The sequence below is a fragment of the Myxine glutinosa genome, chromosome 13, assembly GCF_964187855.1.
Source record: "Myxine glutinosa chromosome 13, kmMyxGlut1.1, whole genome shotgun sequence".
NCBI lineage: Eukaryota > Metazoa > Chordata > Myxini > Myxiniformes > Myxinidae > Myxine > Myxine glutinosa.
The window spans coordinates 11024882-11040056 of NC_136273.1; the positions used below are offsets into that span (position 1 = coordinate 11024882).

General features: G+C 47.5%; 1 protein-coding gene across 3 annotated transcripts in view; it reads right to left on the bottom strand.

Annotated features, from left to right (window-relative positions):
- Positions 1-401: 401 nt before the first annotated feature.
- The window catches only part of LOC137438594 (mitochondrial adenyl nucleotide antiporter SLC25A24-B), a 67834-nt gene continuing 53060 nt past the window's right edge, over positions 402-15175 (bottom strand). For all 3 annotated transcript variants that reach the window (XM_068133774.2, XM_068133773.2, XM_068133771.2), the window contains exon 11: positions 402-1744. In XM_068133774.2, coding sequence (XP_067989875.2) covers positions 1554-1744 — 191 coding nt within the window. In that variant the 3' untranslated portion in view covers positions 402-1553. The remainder of the gene's footprint in view (positions 1745-15175) is intronic.

A 15175-nucleotide genomic window follows, 5' to 3' on the forward strand; every position in this document is an offset into this window, starting at 1 on the left:
GCTTGTGGTTGACTAGCATCCTGCTGCGGCACAAAGTTATTGGTGCGTAGTAGCCTCAGGCTCGTTAAGTCTGAGCCTGAGGGGAACCAAGGATACCCCCCTCTTTGTAGACCCGAAACCCATGGCCGTATCAATATGCAACTGTAATTGTTACTTAACGCTGTCCCCATGCTATGTGATGAGATCCTCAGCTCTGATTGGTGGACGTTTGTGAGGGACATACATACGGACAGACAGACACTGTTCTAGACGGCATTGCCCTACACTTACAGGCTAGGTCAAAAGATACTTTGGTCACGCTAACCACTTGACAAAAAGTTTCAATGATAAATCCGATCAAACTATCGACACAATAATTACCATCTGGAGCCTTTTCTCCACTATCCTCACCACAGAATTGATAAAATCATTGGTGGTTTTTAATCAGAGGTTAGCCAGAACAGCATTCACAGCATTATGAAAAACATGATAACAAATGCAACTTTCAGTATAAAGTTGAATGAGTGAAAATTTCTCTTTCAGCACAATGAAGGGCTAAACCCTAAAACTACGCTTTGCCAAAAAAACAAAACTGCAATTGCGTGTAAATTAAAGAAAACAAGAATAAAAAACAAACAAACAGGCATTCATTTGTGTGTTGCGTGAACCCACCAGAGACACCATCAAAGTGCTATGTATCAGCAATAAGCACAATCTCATGCCTGACTTGCAAGTAGTAGCAGCAGCATGACAAAGGCGGAAGCATGAAAACCATTTACATTTCCTCTCCTGCTTTGGTTATCTTCTTTATATCACTTTCTACGATACTCAGCCAGTGATTAATCAACAGCCATCGAGACCGTGCCTTCCACACCCATCGGAGAGAGGCCGCTCGTCGTCCCGTGTTGAACATAAACGTAAAGTGGAATGCCGAAATTAAGCTTAAAATGCACACATGATTATATATGTTTAAGAGATCCCAGGGACATCCTATTAAGGTTAGGTAATCAATCACCACCTACATTCACAGGAGGCCTATAACAACAGCCTTTGCCTGGCATTGGGCAATAAATAACAGTTACGCAAGCCAAAATACACAACTATCCAGGGATAGTTTCATTTAATAGTTGATGCAAGATTATGTACCAAGCATACTGCAAAAAATACCTCCACCACGGCAAAAAAGTACTCATTCAAACCATGATGAATGCAAGCAAATGCTAAATCGTGCAATTCAGTTAACATGTCCGGAAGAGGGTACAGGTCAATAAGAGACCCAAGATGTATAACGGGATGTTCTGATGTAAAAATTGCAGTCAGTGATGTTTTGTAAACTTGGGTTGTCCCGGACGAGGTGAACAAAAGTGCATTTCCTCTCCAAGGGATCTCCAAAGTGAGAACCATGTTGAGACGAGAAGGAAATAAGTATCATTAGGAAAAAAAGGCAACAATGCAGAGCCTGCATGCATTCCGACCTGATGCAACTTTGCAACCCTGTGAGGAGGCTAAAGTAATCAATGACATCAAACCAAAAAAGTGTATTCTAAACTCAACAAAATCCAGCGTTAACAGAGTCAATGTGAACCCACTCCCAGCGTCCTCTTTATGTTCTCGTAAACGACGTAGCTGATTCCGACCGCCGGGATAACCTTCATGAAGTTGGGAACCAGGCCACGGTAAAGACCTGAGAAGCCCTCGTTACGCCAGATCGAGCGGAACAGGTTTGACATGCTCACCTGCTTCGCGTCAAATGGCTGTTGGGAGGCTGAAAAAAAATGCAGAAAGGCAGCGGATTTATTATGATGTCATAATGTACAACACATCCCTCTCTTTTTCATTACTTTATGCAAAATTATCAACATGTGCAGCCAGACCTGCACGGATCATCGAAGACATCGATGTGCAACAAACTCAAAGTTTCCTTCAAAATTTAGGATTCAATCAGAATTTGCCTTATTCTAGCAAAGCCTGGTGTTGGCTTAGTTGTTAGGGTGCTGGCTGGGATCCTGGTTTCTAATCCCGGTTGATTGCTGAATTAACGCCAGGGGGGTTGAAGGGGAAAAATGGCCTCTAAAGGCGGTTCTTTTTTTCTTTTTCTTTCTAGCCATAAGAACATTTAACACGAGAACAGCACTCGGTAGAGCGCACACCTCCGCCAGAATGAACAGTTTATGTTTTGCATCCCACTAATAGGCCGGATCTGGATTCGGACCTGAACCAAAATCTCATCGTCTTGTTCTTGACACCTAACCAACGCGTCCCCAAAGTTTAGTCATAACTCGTCCATAACTTTTTGAAATATCATGTTATATATCGCTTTTCACCCGATCTCTCAATGGTGAAGAATCACTTAAAAATTAAATAATTATTGTATCCGAATCCATATTCAGATTTTCATCAAAATCTAATCAATTCGCCCTTGTAACACACACAACCTGTCCACCAAGTTTCGTTCAAATCCGTCCTAAACTTTTTGAGATATCCTGCTATGTATCGGTTTTAGCCCGATCACTAAATGGTGAAGAATCACTTTAAAATTCTCTTATCCGGATCCAGATTCGAATCTTCACCAAAATTGTATCAATTCTTCCTAGTCACAATACACTACCTCTCTGCCAAATTTCGTCCGAATCCGTCCACAACTTTTTGAGATATTTTGTCCACAGACAGACAAAGAGACAGACAAACAGACAGGAGGGGTGAAAACATAACCTCCATCTACCTTCGGTCACAGAGGTAAATATATAAAAGGAATCAATACCGCTGGCTCTGACCAAAGCCTCAGTTTCATGCAAAATATGTGTAAAGCTATGTTCTTATGGTATTCAAATTGTAGTAGTACTGTACGAGTACATAGTACCGGTGTCATGTAAACGTGAAAATAAAACATTGCAATCCTTGGCATTTTGACGTTAAAGAAACAATTTAGACCGACGTTAAAGCATACACAAGATACAACACATAAAGGTTTGATTTCAAAACCCCTCTTGTGATGCTTTTTCTAATGTTGTCTAATAATTTAATTGCGATGTCTATTTCTTTTCTTATGGTTTCTCTTATGTGATGCAATTTCTAATGATTTTGTAATGCAAACGTTGTAAATGTGCATCATATAGCGCCGCTCCCGGTAAGATGGGATATTACAAGTCACAATGAATACTGCAATTCCCTGAACTAAATCCACATATAGTCATAAAAAAATAAAAATAAAATAAAAAAAAGTTCATAAGCATAGTCAAGTATAGTCATAGAAGTGGGGAAATTATCATAATAAATATCATACTGTTTTGTGTGTTTATCTATCTATAATTCCAGCAATCTCTGTGTGTGTGTGTGTGTGTGTGTCTGTGTGTGTGTGTGTGTGTCTGTGTGTGTGTGTGTTTGTCTGTGACCGCTGTTTCTCGACAACCACGGGTCCGATATACTTGAAACTTGCCAGGTATATTGCTGGGGACCTGAGGATGTGCCTTTTCAAGGTTTCATATTAATCGGAGAAGTAGTTACCGAGCTATGGCGATTTAGCCGTTCGCCGTTCGCTTTGGCTTTGCGAATGGACCAAACCATTCATGTAAATAGAGGGGGGGGGGGGGGGGTTCTGTGGTCGTTCGCTTTGGCTTTGCGAATGGACCAAACCATTTCATGTAAATAGAGGGGGGGGGGGGGGTTCTGTGGTCGTTACTGCCACGCGGTTTGGAATGTTTTTCCGAACGGGCACCCACGTACGGGCACGTCCTAGTAATAATAATACGAGCTCCGTTACAAGGAACTACAACGCAGGCGGAGGCCATTAGGCCCATCAAAGCCTGTGTTATTACAAAAAATGATTCTTCGGAGATCCTGCCCTCCGTGCGGGGATAACCAGCGTCATTCCAAACTGCTCATTCGCATTAAAACTCTTCCTTCTTCATCTTATTCTTCACTTACAATAATGATGAGTCTCATTCAATACTGTTTCTCATATCCACGAGATTCAGCAAACGCTTGCTATATTCAATACATTTCTTTCTCCAAAATTTCCCATTTTAATATTGTCCTATAAAACAGTATTTCTGATTATACACACCTTTTAAAGCATCACAAAGCAGGTCGCTCTACTTGCAACACAGATGAGAAAAGGATAAGAACAAAAAAGCAGCTGATATTTCAATAATTTATTTGCACGATTATTAAAGGGTGAAAGTTAATTTTTATTTATTATCTACTTAAAAACATGTCGGTCAAAACACTATCTATTTATTACGTAAGCATTTCTCTCTTCCCCTCTGCACACCATACGTGAGGTGTGGAGGACTGATGTGGCATTGTGCTTCACAGAGGGGAGGAGGTACGTGACCTCAAACATTTCTCTGTGTGTGGGTACATGGACACACATGGGTACATGCAGGCACATGTGGCGAAACTGCAAATGCCAAACTTGTGACACACTGGTTATCTCTGCACGGAGGGCAAGGTCTCTCAGGAATCCTTTTTTGTTCTTGCTCCTCAGATTAGCCCCTTTCACAGCAGATTATGCTGAGGAAACGAAAACCCCATTTTTTTTAGCAGATTCGCCAACGCTGAGACAAGGAGGCTTCAGAGTCCTGCCATGGCTCGTGCCAAATATGTAGGCCTACCCTAGACAGTTTGATCAATAAAAAGAAGAGAGAGGGAGAGTGAGAAATTATTTTTATTTTGATCTTCTTCTTTGTGTGTTGTATATTATTCGCAATTCAGCATCGAAAAGGCCGTGATTCATATCCAATTAACAATCTCCTCGCTCCCTGAGTGTATAGCTAGGTCAGATCTATAACAACATGCATTTTAAAGGCCATTTTCCCTGCTAGAGCGGGGGTTAGCCTTGCGGTCCCCATGACAATCTTCTCCATTTTGCCCTATTTTCTGCATCTCTCCTTGTTAACCCCCTTGCCCGCATTTCTTCTTCCATCATCTTTAGCCAAGACTTTCTCGGTCTTCCCCGTCCTCTACTTCCTTCTACCTTCATTTCCATCACTCTTCTCAACCAGTCACTTTCATCCTTCCTCAACACATGACCAAACCATCTCAACCTGTTCCTCTTCACAGCATCAATCACAGGCTCTATTCCCATCATCTTTCGCAATTCATCATTTGTCTTCCTCTCTCTCAACGATACTCCGCACATCCATCGAACCATTCGCCTTTCCAACCTTCGTTGCTGCTCTACGTTCATTACCCATGTCTCGCTCCCATAAATCATAACACTTCTCACACATGCAGCATACACCTTTCCCTTCAGCTTCAACGACACTCCCCTCATCATCAGCACGCCACTCAGTTCCCGAAACTTCTTCCATGCACATCTCACTCAAGCAACCGTTGCCGAGTCTGATCCACCTTCTCCATTCAGCATGTCTCCGAGGTAGCAAAATGTTTTCACACCTTCCAGCTTCATGCCGTCTCCAAGATCCAACTCAACATTTCCTCCATCTGCAGCTCCCTCTGTGCACACCTTACACTTGAATGTAGCTGCCACACTGGTTAATGACCCTCTCAGCCAACTACATTTTTGATGAACCCACTTAGCGCACATTGTACATTGAATTGAGTTCACTCCGACACCCTTCCTACACACAGCACAGGGCCACTTCCCAGTTCTTTCCACCTCACCACATGCTTTACCACTTGCCATCACCTTCGTCTTTCCAATATTCACCTTCAGACCTTTTGTCTCCATACATTCCTTCCACTTGGTCATCTTTTCCTTCAGTACATCCATACTTTCCGCAATCAACACCAGATCATCTGCATACAACAACTCCCACGGTAAACCCTCCTTTACGTTCTGAGCCAGCACCTCCATCACAGCTACAAATAGTAGTGGACTTAGTACCGACCCCTGATGCACTCCCACCTTCACCTCAAACTCACCACTGTTCCCGTCCTTCGTCCTTACAGCTGTACGCGCTCTTTTGTACATTGCCACCACTACTCTGATCAACCATTCCTCCACTCCTAACTTCCTCAATGCCCATGTCAATACTTTGCGTGGAACCCTATCGAATGCTTTCTCCAGATCAACAAACCCAAGAAACAACTTCTTCCTCTTCTCCATGTACTTCTCCTGCAACTGCCTCACAATGAAAAGCGCGTCTGTCGTTACTCTTCCTGGCATAAATCCAAACTGCATTTCGTCGATCTTCACTTTCTTCCTTATCCTCCTCTCCAACACCCTTTCCAATACCTTCATTCCATGCTCCAATAACTTTATCGCTTGGTACGAGCCACACTCCAGAGGGTCACCTTTCCCCTTGTATAGAGGGACGAGGGTACTCAGTTCCCAATCCACTGGAATGCGGCCTTCTTTCACCACCAGATTACAGATCTCTGTCATTCTCTTCACACCCCAACTTCCTGCTGCCTTCAACATGTCTCCCACAACTCCCGTCGGCCGTCCCGCTTTTCTACTCTTCATTGCTTTTATCGCTTCCTCAACTTCCTTCTCAGGAAAGGTTTTTTCCTTCTCAGGACCTTCTCTTCTTCTCAGAAATCTTCTCAGAAGGTACCAAGACCTTCTCAGGTTTTTTTAACTTCCTTCTCAGATATCTTCTCTGCCGGTCCTAAAACTGGGTTACTCTCTATGTTGCCATCCCATTCATTCTCTGTATTCAACAGTATTTCCATATATCTTTTCCATCTTCCTTTAATTCCATCTGGGTCGACAACGATTTGTCCCACTTCATCCTTCAAGCAACTCACCCCCATCACATCACACCTCTCTTTCGCTATCTGCTTTGCAATCCTGAATACTGCTCTCTGACCCTCTTCCGAATCCAAGCGTTCTCCGAACATTTTCCTACATGCCTCCTGCGCCTTTGCTACCTCTTTCTTTGTAGCCTTCTTGGCTGCCTTATAACTTTCATGCTCTGCTGTTTCTGCTCCCGTACCCTTCGCCTTCTGCCACTCCTTGAACTTCCTCCTCTTCTCGTCAATCCTATTTCCAACTTTATCATCCCACCACCATGTTTCCGAGTGCCTCGGTGGTCCTTTTGTCCATCCACATACCTTACCAACGGCTCCCAACAGACTAGCTTTCATTAACATCCAACCACTTTCAAGCTCAACCACATCATCCTCTACCCTACTCAGCCTCTCTTTTAATGCCTCCCTTAGTGTCACCTCTTTCAACCTCCACACCTTCATTCTTGGTTGGTACTTCACCCGCCGAGCTCTCCTCGCACCTTTCACCCTTATGTCGCAGACAACCAAGTGGTGCTGTGAAACAGCCTCCTCCCCCAGGATCACCTTTGTGTCCCGGAGGTGCCCCCTATCTCGCCTACGCACCATCAGGTGGTCAACGGTTGTCGTCGACCCACCTGACGTGTATGTAACAAGCTTATTATCCTCTTTCTGGAACTGAGTATTACAAATCAACAAATCAGCTCCATCAGCAAAATCCAAAATCCTTTCACATTCTCCATTTCTCACACCATATCCATAACCCCCATGAACTCCCTCAAAACCGTCCATACTACTTCCCACATGTCCATTTAGGTCTCCTCCTACCACAACAACTTCCTCATCTTTCACGTTTTCCATCAGCTTCTCTATCGCACACCAGAACTCGTCCTTCTCTTCATCGCTCCGACCAAACTGCGGAGCATATCCCGAGATGACGTTCACCAAGAGCTTTCCAATCATCATTTTCGCCATCATCAACCTATCACTCACTCTAGTCACACTCACCACACTGTCTACAAATTCCTCAGAAAACAGGACACCAACACCATTCACGCCCTCCGGGCACCCTTGCCACACAAACTTGTATTTCTGTCCCTGCCTACCCTTCACCATTCTCACACCACTTCCCTTCCATCTCGTCTCTTGCACACAACATATGTCCACTCTTCTTCTGACCAATACTTCCACCACTTCTCCTGATCTCCCTGTCATTGTCCCTACATTCCATGTCCCAAACCTCAGAAACCGATCTCCACTTCGGGCTGTACCCTGCCCATATGTAGTTGTAATTGTCATGGTTCTCTTTTTGAGGCAATGTTTTTATGGCCGGATGCCCTTCTTGATGCCAATCCTCTTAGTCATCTCTTAGACACGCAGGGATACGGTGTACCTATTCTAATCCAGGGTATACATTGGGAAACGTTTAAAATATGGAAATTTTGGGGGCTGGGGGCGGGGAGGTGGGGGGTGGAGGGGGGGGGGGAGAGGGCGGCGTCAGCATCACAGCTGCGGTTTAAACATATTTAAATAATATTTAAACAAAACCATGCAAAATAATCTGGGAAAAGTCTCTAAGTAGGTCAGTAACTATACACTGCGTAATTTAATTTTTCTAGTTTTTTTCAACAAAACATAGTTGTTTTTTTTTTTGCAATTTCACAAAGTCTGGTATTCCCATCAGCGAAGTGACAGGCCTTACATTCTATTCCTATATAAAACAAGGAAATTATCTGTATGTCTGATATCATCATATAATTGAAAACGGGTCGGCAAATCTCCATCAGATTTTTCATATGTGCTCAGGTACCTAGAGACAGGTCATGGGCAAAAAGAAATACAAGCCTTTTCTCCTAAAAAATATATAAAAGTACATGGAAGTAGCACATGACCAACAACAACCATGACAACAGCAACAACAACAATAATAATCACTTGTAATAAAAAAAAAATCCTTTTTTTGCATGTTTCACTTAATGTGTTATGTACAGTACTCGTATGTACTCGTTTCTCACCTGTGATCAAAATCAGCAACTTGTATAGTTCTCATTATTAGACAATATGGGGACCTCTTCACATTGTGTAAGTGATTTAGGAGGAGAGGGTATGAAAGGAAATTGAAAACAGGGAAAGTGGGAGGATATGGAAAAAAAGACAGGAAATAAGGTTTATAGGAGGAAGGATCAGGAAGAGGATAATGAAGGGCAAATTAATGGGATATACAGGATAAGAGCAGGGAGAAAGGTGAAATCTTCTTTGTAACTTGCGTACACAATATATAGATGGTTCATTTGCCAATATAATTCCAAATGGAAATTGTACACAGACATTAGACATCAACCTGTGAACATCGGCTTCTTGAGGCTATGATCAAAATTCTGCATGTACACGGAACGTCAAAACAAACTCCTCCCTCTCATCCCATCACCATCACCCTCCCATCACCCTCCCATCACCCTGCCCCATCACCCTGCCCCATCACCCTCCCACCACCCTGCCATCACCCTCCCATCACCCTGCCATCACCCTCCCATCACCCTGCCATCACCCTCCCATCACCCTCCCATCACCCTCCCATCACTCTTTATTGGACCATTTGACTTCTATAGGGAGGCCCCATCACCCTCCCCCATCACCCTCCCCCATCACCCTGCCATCACCCTCCCCCATCACCCTGCCATCACCCTCCCATCACCCTCCCATCACCCTTTATTGGACCATTTGACTTCTATAGGGTTGGTTTTCTAAGGCTTATATCAGGATATTAACTTGTATCAAATAAGTCTTTTAAGGTGAAAGTGCGTTGACGTCACCACGTCACGCGGCACGAATGCGCGCCTGTATCGTTGGAGGTATTGACTTATATAGGGTTGGTTTTCTAAGGCTGTAGGCCGCACCTCATTTTGTCGAATAAAGTGGTATGCGGTTGGTTCCGGTATTTGGGACCGCAGGGACGGAAAGTGCAGCCGGCCCGCTCTGAAGGCTCGGATCGGGACACCGGGATTCATTCCGGTCGGCCCGGAGGTGGGGGTGCGGGGCCTGTCACGGAACGTCAAAACAAACGGCCTGCCGGGGCCGCCCAAAAGTCGGGCGTGAGGGGCGCGTCCACTAATGGAACGCCTCTCGCTTCCCAGATCGAGGGCCACGTGGTCAGGAGAACCTCGTCCCTTCTGGTTGCCCTGCCGTCCCGCCGTGGGTGCTGGCAGGGTGTACTTCAAACTAAGCTTAAGTGTCAAGTGTTAAGTTCCTCCTTGCCCTCGCAAGGGAAAGGCTAGGGTCAAGCTCTTCCAAATTTCCAAACACTAGGAATCGGACATCTCAAATTAATTAATTAATTTGTTAACACATCTCAGTCGCCCGCGACCTCTCTAGTCGCCCGCGAACTGGCGTCGAACCAGTTCATTCCCGGTGCGGCCGGGCCGAATATCGGCCCGGACGTGGCTGAAGCCATTGATTCCGCCGTAGCCCGCTAACGCGTAGGCTCGCGCGTCCCCGGTCCGCCTGGGCTCCGCGGGTGTTCTACCGTGCCCACGTCGCCATGCTCGCTGAATAAGCAAGCCAGGCATGGTGCCCGGGGACGGACTTTCGCTGTCTAAACATGGTAGCGCTAGGCCAGTGGGACCGCCGGGACCCACGTGCACTCACAAGTTGTTCTGCGCGTGGGCGGCAGTATCAGACTGGGGCGCCCAAACGCTCCCCGGCTAAAGTTCATCCTGAAAGTGCCCACATTGTGCGGACAAACCAAGTCAAGGGCCACGTGGTCAGGAGAACCTCGTCCCTTCCGGTCACACTGTGCCTATCGGCCGGCCTCGAAGACCGAAATTGTGACGGTGTCACCCGAAAAATCATGCAGCGAAAATGAATGAACTCATTCATTTCGTCATCTAAACAGTGACGCGCATGAATGGATGAACGAGATCCTCACTGTCCCTATCTACTATCCAGCGAACCCACAGCCAAGGGATCGGGCTTGGCGGAATCAGTGGGGAAAGAAAACCCCTTTTGAGCTTGACTCTAGCCCGACTCTGTGAAGGGACTTGAGAGGCCGCAGGCACTCAATAGGGCTGGACCCGTGAAATTTCGGGGATTTTTGGTAAAATTACCTCAGGGTAAAGTTACATAGGAAAACACCGTGTTAAATTTCCGTCGCCGAAGGACTCTATTTCTTATTGCGAAATTCTCTAAGACTTCGCCTCAAGGAGTTATTGAAAATATTAACTTATATAAAAATTAGTTTTCTAAGACTGAAGCGCAGTGACGTCATCACGCCCTTAGTTTTCTAAGACTGAAGCGCAGTGACGTCATCACGCCCCCGCCATGAGTGTCGAAGGTCTTTCGAAGAAGAAGAGCTCGGAGGTGGACTGGACACGACACGAGGCGGAGCGGACGCCATTTGGAAGAGCTGAGAGGACTCAGTCGTGATAGGGTGAGCCTGAGTGAGTATATCAAGACAAGAACAAGATCTAGAAGGAGGTATGTACGGTGCGATTCATATAATATATTGTTTAGTTATCGTCGATGAGGAATTTGGGGTCGGAATGGGTGGTAGGCCTGGGTGACTTCGTCTCGACTAGATGCTAGGCCGCACCTCATTTTGTTAAATAAAGTGGTCACAAAATATTTTTTGATGGTTTTAATGCTTATCATTAGATGCATAACGTTCGTAGTGAGGTATAGATATATGGATTGACATCGGATGGCATGGGATTTGGGATTTAGGAACTCCGGGGTTTTTTCATTAGGAATATATGCGATTTGCTCTTGGAGGCCCTCGAGAGTGAACGGGGACTCGGATCTTAATTCTGTTTTCAGATTTTGCAGTCGCTAGATTAGCTTAACACTCAATAGAACGGGACCCGCGAAATTTCGGGGATTTTTGGTGGAATTACCTCGGGGTAAAGTTACATAGGAAAGCCCCATGTTAAATTTTCGTTGCCGAAGGACTTTATTTTTTGCGAAATTCATCCTGACTTCGCCTCTAGGAGGATACAGGGGTATCTGTGGATAACGGGAACCTTTATTTGGCGAAATTCGGACTGATATTGACCGAGTTATTCAAAATATTAACTTATATCAAATAAATCTTTTGAGGTGAAAGCGCGATGACGTCACCACGTCACGCGGCACGAATGCGCACCTATATCGTTGGAGGTATTGCTTATATAGGGTTGGTTTTCTAAGGCTTATATCAGAATATTAACTTATATCAAATGGGTCTTTTGAGGTGAAAGTGTGATGACGTCACCACGTCACGTGGCACGAATGCGCGCCTGTGTCGTTGGAGGTACTGACTTCTATAGGGAGGCCCCATCACCCTCCCCCATCACCCTCCCCCATCACCCTGCCATCACCCTGCCATCACCCTGCCATCACCCTGCCATCACCCTCCCATCACCCTCCCAACACCCTTTATTGGACCATTTGACTTCTATAGGGTTGGTTTTCTAAGGCTTATATCAAAAGATTAACTTATATCAAATAAGTCTTTTAAGGTGGAAACGCGATGACGTCACCGTGTCACGCGGCACGAATGATTCCATTGTGCACGCTTTCGTTTTATTTCCAAATTAAAATCTGTTTTCACTTTTGCCGTAAAAATGACATCAGTGCAGCGAGTGTGGTATCTTATTTGGTGAAATTCGGTCGATTTGAAGTGGTGAAAATAAAATGCCATCACCCTGCCATCACCCTCCCATCACCCTGCCATCACCCTCCCATCACCCTGCCATCACCCTCCCATCACCCTTTATTGGACCATTTGACTTCTAGAGGGAGGCCCCATCACCCTCCCCCATCACCCTCCCCCATCACCCTGCCATCACCCTCCCATCACCCTGCCATCACCCTCCCATCACCCTGCCATCACCCTCCCATCACCCTGCCATCACCCTCCCATCACCCTTTATTGGACCATTTGACTTCTATAGGGTTGGTTTTCTAAAGCTTATATCAGAATATTAACTTATATCAAATGGGTCTTTTGAGGTGAAAGTGTGATGACGTCACCACGTCACGCGGCACGAATGCGCGCCTGTGTCGTTGGAGGTACTGACTTCTATAGGGAGGCCCCATCACCCTCCCCCATCACCCTCCCCCATCACCCTCCCATCACCCTGCCATCACCCTCCCATCGCCCTGCCATCACCCTCCCATCACCCTTTATTGGACCATTTGACTTCTATAGGGAGGCCCCATCACCCTCCCCCATCACCCTCCCCCATCACCCTCCCCCATCACCCTGCCATCACCCTCCCATCACCCTGCCATCACCCTCCCATCACCCTCCCATCACCCTGCCATCACCCTCCCATCACCCTGCCATCACCCTCCCATCACCCTTTATTGGACCATTTGACTTCTATAGGGTTGGTTTTCTAAGGCTTATATCAAAATATCAATTTATATCAAATAAATCTTTTAAGGTGAAAGCGCGATGACGTCACCACGTCACGCGGCACGAATGCGCGCCTGTGTCGTTGGAGGTACTGACTTCTATAGGGAGGCCCCATCACCCTCCCCCATCACCCTCCCCCATCACCCTGCCATCACCCTCCCATCACCCTGCCATCACCCTGCCATCACCCTCCCATCACCCTCCCATCACCCTCCCATCACCCTTTATTGGACCATTTGACTTCTATAGGGTTGGTTTTCTAAGGCTTATATCAAAATATCAATTTATATCAAATAAATCTTTTAAGGTGAAAGCGCGATGACGTCACCACGTCACGCGGCACGAATGCGCGCCTGTATCGTTGGAGGTATTGACTTATATAGGGTTGGTTTTCTAAGGCTGTAGGCCGCACCTCATTTTGTCGAATAAAGTGGTATTCGGGTGGTTCCGGTATTTGGGACCGCAGGGACGGAAAGTGCAGCCGGCCCGCTCTGAAGGCTCGGATCGGGACACCGGGATTCATTCCGGTCGCCCGGTCGGCCCGGAGGTGGGGGTGCGGGGCCTGTCACGGAACGTCAAAACAAACGGCCTGCCGGGGCCGCCCAAAAGTCGGGCGTGAGGGGCGCGTCCACTAAGGGAACGCCTCTCGCTTCCCAGATCGAGGGCCACGTGGTCAGGAGAACCTCGTCCCTTCTGGTTGCCCTGCCGTCCCGCCGTGGGCGCTGGCAGGGTGTACTTCAAACTAAGCTTAAGTGTCAAGTGTTAAGTTCCTCCTTGCCCTCGCAAGGGAAAGGCTAGGGTCAAGCTCTTCCAAATTTCCAAACACTAGGAATCGGACATCTCAAATTAATTAATTAATTTGTTAACACATCTCAGTCGCCCGCGACCTCTCTAGCGCGGGCGTCGAACCAGTTCATTCCCGGTGAGGCCGGGCCGAATATCGGCCCGGACGTGGCTGAAGCCATTGATTCCGCCGTAGCCCGCTAACGCGTAGGCTCGCGCGTCCCCGGTCCGCCTGGGCTCCGCGGGTGTCCTACCGTGCCCACGTCGCCATGCTCGCTGAATAAGCGAGCCAGGCGTGGTGCCCGGGGACGGACGTTCGCTGTCTAAACATGGTAGCGCTAGGCCAGTGGGACCGCCGGGACCCACGTGCACTCACAAGTTGTTCTGTGCGTGGGCGGCAGTATCAGACTGGGGCGCCCAAACGCTCCCCGGCTAAAGTTCATCCTGAAAGCGCCCACATTGTGCGGACAAACCAAGTCAAGGGCCACGTGGTCAGGAGAACCTCGTCCCTTCCGGTCACACTGTGCCTATCGGCCGGCCTCAAAGACCGATACGGGTGACACCGTCACAATTTCGGTCTTTGAGGCCGGCCGATAGGCACAGTGTGGTTCTCCTGACCACGTGGCCCTTGACTTGGTTTGTCCGCACAATGTGGGCGCCTTCAGGATGAACTTTAGCCGGGGAGCGTTTGGGTGCGTGGCGCCTTTGGGCGCCCCGGTCTGATACTGCCGCCCACGCGCACAACACCATGTGAGTGCACGTGGGTCCCGGCGGTCCCACTGGCCTAGCGCTACCATGTTTAGACAGCGAGATCCGTCCCCGGGCACCGGCAAGCCAGGCACGGTAGGACACCCGCGGAGCCCCGGCGGGCCAGGGGCGCGCGAGCCTACGCGTTAGCGTGCTACGGCGGAATCAACGGCTTCGGCCACGGCCGGGCCGATACTCGGCCCGGTCGCACCGGAAATGAACTGGTTCGACGCCCGCGCTAGAGAGGTCGCGGGCGACTGAGATGTTTTAACAAATAATTAATTAATTTGAGACGTCCGATTTCTAGTGTTTGGAAATTTGGAGTAGCTTGACCCTAGCCTTTCCCTTGCGAGGGCAAGGAGGAACTTAACACTTGACACTTAAGCTTAGTTTGAAGTACACCCTGCCGGCGCTCCCGGTGGGACGGCAGGGCAACCAGAAGGGACGAGGTTCTCCTGACCACGTGGCCCTCGATCTGGGAAGCGAGAGGCGTTCCATTAGTGGACGCGCCCCTCACGCCCGACTTTTGGGCGGCCCCGGCAGGCCTTTTGTTTAGACGTTCCGTGACAGGCCCCGCAC